Raw genomic sequence first — 11472 nt, forward strand, 5'->3', positions numbered from 1 at the left:
TAACAGGACCCCAGGGCTGGTCACAGCACTTTATTGAGGGGCGGGGCTCCACCATCTGCACAGCTACAACCTGAGGACAGAGGGCAGAGTTGAGGTGGTGAGGTGAGCGGAGGGGCACACCCCAGTCTTTCATACCCAGTGCCCCTCTGGCTTAGGACTTTTGTTCCCCTTGGGCACCCTCTCCACCCCTACTCTAGATTCTGGAACCCCACAATGACTGGCCAGCCACAGCGCTTGGGAAGGGCCCTGGACAAGCTACTGCGGGGTAAGCAGGTCCGAGACGCTGGCTCACAGGATGCCAGTCAGCCACACACCGAAGGGCCTCCTCACTCACTGGATCTCACGGAAGGCCCGCTTCTCCACCAGCTTCACTTTGTATTTGCGCTTGAACCTGGAGAAGGAGCAAACAGGGTGAGCATCCCTTATCTCAGAAAGTGTAAGGCTCTCCATCCCTCCCTCTTCCTCACTGCAGCAGGTCTTACTTGGCTCGTTCCCGGGGCTCGATCATATTTCTCTTCTGGAAGCTCTTGAACCTGTCTTGGAGTATGTTACCTTCTGGCTGTGGAACAGAGGGCAGAGAGACTTTAGCAGGGTCTGGGAGAAAGAAGCCAGGCCCTGGACAGTGCTGGGGTGCAGAGGGAGCTCAGGACTGTACTGGAGTCAATGTGTGCTATCCTGGCTAGGCTCAGAGCACAAAGCCTGGGCTGTGCCCCCGTGCCAGACCAGCACTGACACGAGACGAAAGGCCTTCTGAGGGTCAGAGGCTCACACCAGAACCTCCCCACCCCACCCAACCCTGTGCCCTCAGACCCCAGGCAGTGGCCCAACTGGCGAAGCCCAGGGCAGCCATGGTGTCGCCCACAGCCCCAGAAGGCACGGGGAGCAAGGATGGTTATCATCACTGGGCACAGGGTCCCCACAGCACCCTGCCACCCTCAAGGAAAGTACCTTCAATGTCCTGAGTGAGCCAGACAACTCGGAGCTGAGCTGCACATCAATGTCGGGGTCCTGGTACCTGCAGAACACAGGGTTGAGGACGTTCAGGGGTTTGTCACTGAGGGGGCCAGGAAAGCACCACAGTGCAGCCTGGAGACAGACTCCACTTCCTGGAACCCCAGCCTGGGCCTCACTTGAGCCGGCCCAGCCTGCGGGGCTTGTCAGCCTCGGCCAGCCGCCGCATGCGCCGCTGCTCCCTCCGCCGGGCCAGCTCTGCCAGCCTCCGGGCCACCTGGGCCTTGATCCCACGCAGCCTGAAGAGCTCCTGATGCTGAAGCCGGGCTGCCCGCAGTACAGCCTGCTGCAGCCGCTAGGGACAGAGAGTAAGAGCTCAGTCAGCCCAGGGCCTTCCCCACCCAGGGCCACACCAAGGCCACCACCTCCCCTTTGAAGGTGCTGGTTTCAGGTCACTCAACAGCCATTTGCCTTATCATCCATTTCTGTCCAAGGGCCCTGCACCTCCCGATGGCCCTGTGCTGAATGAGAAGGCCCATGGACAACACGGGCCCACAGGGTGGGGTGCTCACCCGCTTTCGAGCAGCCTTCTCCCGCCGCCGCTGCTGCTCTGTCTTCTTCTCCATCCTCTTCTCGGCACCAGCAGGGCCAGTGGGGGAGGTCTCGTCGGCCACATCACCAGCCTCTGGCCGCTCAACGCAGCCTGGCTCACCCTCGCCATCAGACTCCTCCAGCAGGCCCTCGCACATCTCCCGAAACACAGACTCCTAGGGAGCATGGTGATCAGCAGGTGGGTGGGGGAGGAGCAGGTGGGGTCACAGCTAGCGACAAATGGCGGACGGGGCTCACCTGGGTGGCAGCTTGCTCTGTAGTGGGCAGGGCCAGCTGTCGCTCCAGCTTTTCTGCCTCTTTCTCACGCTGCAGCTCCACCTCATGGGCCTCTCGAAGCAGGGCCTGGGCAGGGGTGAGATTTCAGGGAGAATCTAGTGTCAAGACCGTCCTCCTGACACACCCACCCACCCAAGCCCGGGCCTCCGCAGTGGTGCCAGCTCGTGGCTCCACCTTCCACGCCCTGCAGGGACAGCTGAACCACTCTAACCCTCACACTGCTGTGTTCTGGTCCCTGAACAGGAAAGCGCCAGGGGGGGGAAGCCAGGTGGGGCTGAGCTAGGGCAGAGAGGGGACTGTGGGGAAGGGCTGATGGGAACCAGGACTCCGAACGGTGACACCTGCACCTAGTTAGGCCAGACACCCACTACACACCTACCTGGTGATCTTCAAAGGTCGGGTTGTAGGAGGCTCCTGGAGGAATCACCTCTACTGCAGGCACCTGAGAGGGCTTGATGTGGAGGCGTGGCGGCCGCTGGAGGAAGACAAGACCAGGGAGGCGGGATGAGCTCCATGCCACGAACCATCCGTGTACCCCTAAAATGCCCACATTGAATCTTCAAGACCAGTGTGAGAATATTAAGAGATGGGACCTGATAAAGTAGGCCTCAATAGGACTGAAGTACTATTTTTTTTTTCTTGGTTTTTCAAGACAGGGTTTCTCCGTGTGGTTTTGGTGCCTGTCCTGAAATTCCCTCTGTAGCCCAGGCTGGCCTCAAACTCAGAGATCTGCCTGCCTCTGCCTTCCAAGTGCTGCCCAGCTCTGAAGTACTATTAAAGGCTTTCGCCCTGCACCCTTTTCTACACTCAGCCTTCCACCACCTAAGGACACAGACACCGGGCTCCCTCCCCTCTCGGATTTCTGGCTGGGGCATAGGAGGAGCAAAGGCACCGTCAGTCTATCTCAGGGTTCCACTGTGCAGATATAAGGGACCAGAAGGCAGAGATGGAGCTCTACCACAAAGGTGCCATGGTGGAGGCTACAGGCTGGTCAGCCATCTACAGGACCTCACATTCTGCACAGGGAACACCTGTCCTTGGGGTGAGCAAGCTCCCAGACAGGGTTTTGCAGGGCTCTCCTACAATAAGCCATAAGACCATGGAGGGAGAGGGGCAGCATCTGGATGGTCTACAAGCACTAGCATACTGCCACCTTGGCTGTGCTGTGGGCCTTCTGCTGTCTCTCACTGCACGGTCTGGGTGACAATTCTAATGCCCACGTGATCCAAAAGTTCCCAGAGGACATGAGAAACAGAAAATCCAGAGCCAACCAAGATCTTCTGATGGAAAACCTCAAGTGAACAGTGTTTACTACATCAAGCTTTCTTTGTTTTGGTTTTTTTGAGACAGGGTTTCTCTATGTAGCTTTGAAGTCTGTCCTGGAATTCGCTCTGTAGGCCAGGCTGGCCTGGAACTCACAGAGATCTGCCTGCCTCTGCCTCCCAAGTGCTGGGATTAAAGTGTGTACCACCACTGCATGGCTACATCAAGCTTTCTTGCCCACCTCCAACTAGTCTCCTCCCCAGTATAGGCCCTATACTGAGTGGTGCCCTAGTAACCCGAATTCCCCCACACCCTATCCTATGAATTATGGGGCTATTGCCTTAGGACTCTGCCCCCCCCCCACACACACACACTGGCTTAGGGCCCACTGCCCACCATTGGTGCAGGGGTCTCTGGTCCTGTTCTGCCTATGGCTGGCTTGCTCCTCCATGTCTCTAGCCCCAAAGGCTTTTCTCCAGCAATGGCTCCTGGCCTCCCTGAAGCCTGTCCCCTAACCTCTCATTTCCTAGAGACACACAACACATGGATACAAAGGATGAGGTTTCCTCCAGCTCCACAGAGAGCGACACTTATCACCCCAACAGTGCCGAGACTCCACAGCACCTGGCTCCCGGAAGCCAGGGTCCAGAGCTCAAGATGATGGCCACAAATCCAACTCCAACCCATAGTGCCAGCAGTTTTCAGGCATTTCTTCTTTAACCCGCACCTCCCCGCTGTCCTAAGCAGGCTGTCACCCACACTCTACAGTTAGAGGAATGAATGGAGGCACTGAGTGAGGTCACCTTCCCAAGGTGAGTCGCCATGGGAGATAGGACAGGGACATGGGACCCCAGGATGATGGACTGAGGCAGATATGGAAACCACCGAGGAGCTGCCCTCCCTCCCTACCCACTGCCTGCCTGTGCAACCTTACCCTCACGCCTTTCTTCTTGGTCTGCTCCAGAAAAAACGTGTCCTGACCAACCAATGGCTTGTCCAGAGGGTCTGAGGGGAGAGGAGAGCAACTGTGGCAGCTTTCTCCAGGGACCTTCCAGTCCCTCCGCACCGCCAGAAATGGCACTGACATCCAGGCGAGGGGAGAAGATGCTCCAACCACACCGAGACGGGATCCGGGAAGTGGGGGAGACTGAAGGCTGAGGGGAAGCTCCCACAAGCAGCAAGAGTGGCACTGAGGAGCTCAGCCCCCACAGTGGAAGACGGTCACACCAACACTGTGGCGCATGCCCTTGGATGCCACATTCTTGGACAGTATGGACGACCGCCCGTGGCAGTCCCGCCCACCTGAAAGTGAGAGCAGAATCACTCACTGTTTGGGTTCCAGAGGTCATAGAAGGGCCGCTCAATGATGTCCTGTAGGCCAGGTTTGACCTTTGGTGCAGGAGGGCTGAGGAGCCGGGCCTGTGCCTTGCGCACCTCCCTGGGCAGCTCACCCTGCTTCGCCAGCTTCTCCCACAGCTCCTCCTTTCGTCTGAGCTTCTTGGCATTGGGGACCTGGTGCGCGAGGATGCTGGGTAAGGGGAGAGTGGCGGCATCTGGTAAGGCAACAGCTGAGCAGTGGCCACCTCCTTCCAGGTGGGCTCTCCCTGCCTCAGCAGCCTTTCCCCTGCCTATCTCAGAGTAGCCTCCTTGTGAACTGGCTCAACACACACTCATGGCCACTGCTGCAGGTAGAGCTGAGCATCCAGAACATGGCACCTCCTCACACTCGATCGCAGGGCAGCCTGGCCTGCCAGCCTAGCCTCTCCTAGGGCAGACACTGAGCCCCTATCACACTAGAGCCCTCTACCCAACAGCCCCTAGCCGGTCCAGGTTGCCCTGCTGCCTTGGTACCAGGAATGAATCTCTAAGACACTCCCCAGAGACCCAGCTGCACCCTAGCCTGCCCCCCTCAACTGTTTCCATCACCCCACCTTTCTGCAGACTCTTCACGACCCAGGGCTGGAGGGACTCACTCTTTGGGAGCAGGGACCTTAGAATGATTCTCAAGGGCAAGGTCAACCCGTAGGGGTTTCTGGAGACGCTGTGCCTTCTTCTGGACCCAGGTCCTCTTCTTGCTCCGTTCTGCAACAAAGAGGGGTCCTCACCTTAGGCCTCCCCACCTTCATAAACCAGTCCCTGACTTCAGGTCAATTGGAGCTGGACGGATCTGGGTCCAAGCTATCCAGCACACACCCTAAGATTCCCAGACTCATCTCGTTCATCTACAGGAGAAGATTCCACAGACCCAGATCTGACCCACCCACGGCCTAAGCCAGCAGGAGGCAGGCCTTGTGATTCGCACTAAGTCCCCACAGACCCATCTCGAGGCACTCAGACACACAGCACGGAAGGCCTCAGAACTGGCAGAGAAGAGGGCAAGCACCCAGGGACAACGAGAGGACTTGCTGTGGCCGTCTCTCAGCACTTGCTATCTATTTCCAAAGCCCGTCAGGTAAAGCAAGAACTCTACTGCAGCGCACACTAAGGAGCTGAGTACGGTGGGGCACACCTGAGACACTAAACTCTGGAGGCTAAGGCAGGAAGAGTGAGTCTTTGGCCAGCCTGAGCTAAACAGGGAGAACCAAATTCCACAAATTCACAGGGGTGGGATGTAACAGTGGCTGAGTGCCTGAGGAGCGCACAGGCCCTGGGCTCTGTCCCAGCACTGCAAACAGCAATAAAAACAGCAGCAGCAAGATGCCATGAAAACTGAGTGCTGGACTTCAAGATGGCTAGGTAGCCAAGGAAGGCTCTTGCCACCAAGCCTGGCAACCTGAGTTCAATCCCAGGAACCCACAGGGTAGAAGGAGAACTGACTCCTACATGTCCTCTGACAACACTGTGTGTGGCACACGCCCACACATACAATATCAACGTAAAAACAAAAATTAGGGTTGGGGGTTTAGCTCAGTGGTAGAGCGCTTGCCTAGCAAGCACAAGGCCCTGGGTTCCATCCTCAGCTTCAAAAACAAAAACAAAACAAAACAAAAAACCTAAATGCTAACTAACTTTGTAGCTTGAGCTAGGTGGTGAGGGTGGCGGTGGCACACGCCTATAATCCCAGCACCAGGAGGCAGAGTTCAAGGCCAGGCCTGGTCACAAAATGAGTTTCAGGACAGCCAGGGCTATTACACAGAGAAACCCTGTCTCGAAAAAGCAAAACCAAACAAAGAAAAAAATCTTTGTAGGTTGGCCTGTAGCTCCTATCTGTAATACAAGCACTTGGGAGGCTGAGGCAAGAAGATGTGAGTTCTAGGCCAGTCTGGGCTACACAGCTAACCTGGGTACAGAATGAGACCTTGTTTCAAAACAAAAACAAAAACCTAGAAATCACTAGGTTAAGCAAAAGTGAGCCAGACTCAGAAAGATAAACACCATGTTTTCCCTTTTATCTAGAACCTAGATTTAAAACTACATGCACTGGCCTTTAATTCCGACGGAGAAAGGCAGATTTTGGTGAGTTCAAGACCTGCCTGGTCCGCATAGCAAGTTCTAGGCCAACAATACTGAATACTGAGACCTTGTGCCAAAAAAAATAAACCAAACCAAAACAACTCCCATGTGCGCCACAAAACTAGAAAGGGGACTGTGAGACAGGAAGGAGATAAGATAACTGAATAGGTCTAATAACAAAGTCGGAACTGGAGAGATGGTTCAGTAGTTATACCCACTTAGTGTTTGCAGGTGACGGGGTGTGTGTGTGTGTGTGTGTGTGTGTGTGTGTGTGTCCAGCACTCCCAGAGGGGCTCACAACCATCTCTAACTCCAGTTCCAGGAGACCTGATGCTCTCTTTTGATCTCTGTGGGCATCAGGCACACATGTAGGCAGAACACTCACACACATAAATAACTAACAAACTTTTTAGAGGGAAAACAAAGGAGGGATTATCAGAGGGAACCAGCTAGAGGAGATAGGGAGGGCAGAGAGTAAGGGAGTAAGTGAAAATACAGTACAGTGACATTAAAATGTCATGAACCTCTGACTCACGTTGTAAATATTAAGGTGTCTATCTGTTGGTGAAACTCCCCCGCCCGCCCCCCAGCTTGCCCTGCAAAGCCACTGGCTGTCCTGCTTGTTTTCAGTACCTGCTGAGTCACTTCTGAGTGTTTTTCTGCCACATTGGTGAAAACCCCAATTACTCATCAAAGCAATCTCTAACTTGCCTTTGTCTTCGTGTCTCAGCAGGTCCAAACCCAAGCTTTAACGGAGCAAAGCCAGCTTGTCAAGACATGTTTCCTACCTACTGGCTAATGCAGATCTTCTCATTCTTTGTTTTGAGACAGGGTCTCACTGTGTAGCCCTGGCTGTCCTCAAACACTGAGGGCATTGCCTAGCCATGTGTGAGGCCTGGATTCAATCTCTAGTACTGAGGGAAAAAAAAATCAAGAGAGAGGTTGCTTTTCTTAAGATAATCTCAAGCTTTCTCTTCACTCATTCAAGGTAATCCTTTATAGTTAAGGTGGCTCCTTCTAACCTCTTTTGACAAAGCACACCTTTATTCCCAGCACTCAGGAGGCAGAGGCAAGCAGATCAATCTGAGTTTGAGGCCAGTCTGGTATACACGGTGAGACTGTCTCAAAAAATAAATAAATAAATAAACAAATAAATAATAATAATAATAATAATAATAATAATAATAATAAAAAATAGGGGCCTGGAGAGGTGGCTCAGAGGTTAAGAGTACTGGCTCTCTTCCAGAGGTCCTGAGTTCAATTCCCAGCAATCGCATGGTGGCTCACAACCATTTATAATGAGATTTGGTGCCCTCTTCTGGCCTCCATGCATACATGCAGGCAGAACATTGTATACATAAATAAATATTAAAAAAGGAAAATAAATTTTTTGTTGGTTTTCTTTCTATAGCCTGAACTTGCTATGTAGACCAGGCTGCTCTTAAACCGAGGGCATCCTCCTGCCTCTGCCTCCCAAGAAAGTGCTGGGACTACAGGCATGTGCCACCGCATTCCCCTAAAATGCTTGCGTTTTCAATTGTGTCATCAGGGCTGGAGAGATGGCTCAGAGGTAAAGAGCACCAAGTGCTCTTCCAGAGGTCCTGAGTTCAATTCCCAGCACCCACATGGTGGCTCACAACCATCCGTGATGAGATCTGGCGCCCTCTTCTGTATACATAATAAATAGATAAGTCTTAGATTGTGTCATCAATACAGATCTCATGTGAGGCAAGATTCACCCAAGGTCACAAAAGCACTCCTTACCTTTTTTCTTGGATCCAGTGTCCACGAAGAAGAGCTTTTCATTTGGGGCCTCGGCCAACAAGCCACTGAAGGGTGAAAATGCAAACCATTAGCCAAAATAATGCTGGGAAGACAACAGGCCCTCCCGGGGTGGAACCTAACTCTTTGGGTCCATTCCAACACCTCAAACCACGGTTCTAGGCTAGGGTTCAAAACGTACCACGTTGGGATGCACGTACGTTATCCTCATTCACCTGAACTTCAAACTTTGTGGTACAAGGCTTTAATCCTAGCACTCGGGAGGCAGAGGAAACCGAGTTCGAGACGAGCCTACATACACTTGGCATGTCTACATACGTCTACATAGCTGCCTAGCGAGGTCTTGTTTCAAAATTTTAAAGAAACCCAAGAGAAATGTAAACTTTGTTGGAATGTCTGCATACTTATTTGTTAAGGCGGTACTAGTAAGTCTTCAACCCCGAGATCCCTGGAGCCGGAAGTGCCCGGTCGGTCATACGCCAGGCCGCTGCCGGAAGTCCCGCCCCACGTACCCGGTCGTGCGCTCCTGCAGTCGTACATCTTCTAGGAACTGGTCTACCTCTATCCCCAGCGGCTCCTCAGCGAGCCTCCTCCAGCCGCGCTTCTTGTTTCTGGGGCCCCGCCGCCGCCGCCTCAGAGCCGGATCCACCGAGGTGGGCCGCAGCCCCAGGAAGCCAGAGTCCGCATGGCTTTTCGAACCGCGCTTCTCCCCGCCGCTGTTACTCCCCGCCGCCATCTTCTTAAAGGAAGAGCTCGGTCGCTTAAAACTCTGACATCCGGTTTGGAGTGTGCGCGACTCCCTGGACGTAGATCATGACGCACTTCCTGTTGCGGCCATCTTGGTAAAGTGCAGTATTACACTTTACCAAGAGGTGATGAAGGCCATCTTGGTAAAGGATATAAATGGCTCCTCCACCTACCTTTTTTTCTTTCTTTCTTTTTCTTTTTTTTTTTTTTTTTTTTTTTTTTTTTTTTTAGATGAGGTCCCATGAAGCCCAAGAAAGCCAAGAACTTGCTATGAATTACGAGATGACCTTGAATTCCCGCTGCCTTCCCCTGATTAATGCCACCATACCAGACTCCTAGGTTTGCAACTGGGACCTGCAGTGTCCAACTGGTGGAGAGTAGGCTATGTAGATTCTTGTTTCACACTCTGAGCAATATACCTTTCCCGATGTCCTGAAATTTTGCTCAAACCCTTTGTTTTTAATTCTTTGACACATTTCATACGTGCCTGGCCATTTTCACTTCCTATTGCCTTCTCACATACCTTTGCTACTCTTGCTGCACCATGCCATGTCCCCAAAGGCCCTCTCTTTTCGTGCCTTTGTTGCTGTTTTGTGACACACTGGATTTATTAGGATTGTTTGTATGACATGAGTGAAGAGTTAGTCACTGGAGCAGAGGCAACTGATCAGTGGAAGGACACCCCTCCTTCCCAAACAGTAATGCCATAGGGGTAGAGTCAGGTCAATTTTTCTTTAACTTTTTTATTCAAGAAGAGGTGGGCATGGGGCTGCCAAGATGACTTAGTAGGAAAAGGCTGTTGCTACCAAGCCTGATGACCTGAGATTAATCCCCAGAACCCAACCAATGGAAGCCAAGAGCCAACTTCTGCAAGCAGGTTGTTCACAACCTTCACAAGACATGCTGTGGCATATTTGCTTACATACACACACTTTAAAAAAAAAAAAAAAAAAAAAAAGCTGGGTAGTGTTATTCATGACTCTAACCCTGTCTACTCAAGAGGTGCCAAGGTAGGAGGATCACATGTTCATGGGCCATCCTGTACTGTAGAATGAGTTCCGGTAACTTAGAGACACTCTCAAAATGAAAAAAAAAAAAGGGCTGGGGATATGGCTCAATGGGTAAAAGCTGTCTGGGCAATCAATGAGGACCTGAACTTGAGTCCCCAGACTTAATAAGAAGCCGAATGTGTGGCCTGGAGAGATGATTTGGCTGTTAAAAGCACTGGCTGCTCTTCCAGAAGACCCCAGTTCAATTCCCAGGACCCATATGATGGCTCGCAACTGCCTGAAACTTCAGCTCTTTGGGAAAACATACATACACGTAAATGAAAATTTAAAGTGCCAATCCTAGAATACTGAAAACTGAAGACGTTTAAGAAGGTCTAAGTTGGACACACAGAATGTGATATTCAGGTAATGTTAGTTGCATACATTATTCACAGGCTTAGGAGGGAGACTCAGAATCATTGCTCTTGGGCATGGTACTATACAATGCCTTAGTTTTCTTAGCTGTAAAACAGGAGTAATAATGCTGTTCTGAAGATAAAAGTTAATACATGTAAAGCGTGGTGCCTAGCATCGAAGTGCGAGCTACTGCCTCCACCCCCCACTCCACCCTCCAGAGGCCCCTGGGAAGTGGTAGTCCACCAAGGAAGTCTACAAAGGTTTTTGCTTCCTCCCCCAAGCCTGGTCGTGCTGACAGTGGAAACCAAAGCCCCGTGCAGTACAGGCTGTGCAGGTACTTAGCATTGAGCTACAGCCCCAGCCACACCACACAGCTCCCGTCCAACCAACCCCCCCCCCCCCCAAACACCCCCCTCCCCAAACACACACGCACGTAATCCTGCTGCCGCTGTGCTGGGATTACAAACGACCACTATACCGGACTCTTAAAGGAAAAAGCACCGGGAGGGAACACATCGCGCCAGGATGTCATAACAGAACTCAGCTCGATCCTTGTGCTGGGGGGTGAGGTGATGGCCTGGACTGAGTCACTGACCACCTTCCCTCCTGATTACGCCAGAGGGCGTCCCTGGCCGCAGAGCGGGACTTGCGTGGGCGGGAGGCTCTCCAGGCCAGCGTGTCCCGGGCGCGGTGGGTGTGGGCCGGGCGTGTGTCCTGTGCACTCAGACACTAATCCCTGCCCCCCCCCCACCCCGACCTGGTGGTTTGGGCTACAGGATCTGTTCTACTGCATTCGCGTCGTGTCAGCGCTGGAGGGCGCTTTGGGGACTAAGGGCGCAATGTACCCAAACTGGCAGTTGGCACAGGTCCACGCCCAGGACTGGGTTCCCAGGCCCCGCGGCGGGAGGCGGGAGGGAGGGATGTCCCGGGGGTGGGGAGGGCCCTGAGTAACTTTTCTTAGGAAAATATGCAGGGCTGGCCC

General features: G+C 52.9%; 1 protein-coding gene and 1 non-coding gene across 2 annotated transcripts; both read right to left on the reverse strand.

Moving 5' to 3' along the window:
• Nop53 (NOP53 ribosome biogenesis factor) lies at positions 1 to 9124 on the reverse strand. Its single transcript, XM_036176919.1, has 13 exons — positions 8850 to 9124; positions 8320 to 8384; positions 5076 to 5184; positions 4431 to 4630; positions 4037 to 4107; positions 2219 to 2314; positions 1801 to 1905; positions 1524 to 1718; positions 1131 to 1306; positions 949 to 1015; positions 483 to 559; positions 335 to 391; positions 1 to 70 (listed from the first exon to the last, which is right to left on the reverse strand). Exons 1-13 carry the CDS (start codon positions 9071 to 9073, stop codon positions 64 to 66), a joined length of 1449 nt encoding a protein of 482 aa, XP_036032812.1. The 5' UTR covers positions 9074 to 9124; the 3' UTR covers positions 1 to 63.
• LOC118576941 lies at positions 800 to 908 on the reverse strand. The gene has a single exon (XR_004944131.1). It is a non-coding gene; the product is annotated as a small nucleolar RNA SNORD23 (small nucleolar RNA).
• Positions 9125 to 11472: the final 2348 nt, after the last annotated feature.

This window comes from Onychomys torridus, chromosome 1, assembly GCF_903995425.1.
Source record: "Onychomys torridus chromosome 1, mOncTor1.1, whole genome shotgun sequence".
NCBI classification, from domain to species: Eukaryota; Metazoa; Chordata; class Mammalia; order Rodentia; family Cricetidae; genus Onychomys; species Onychomys torridus.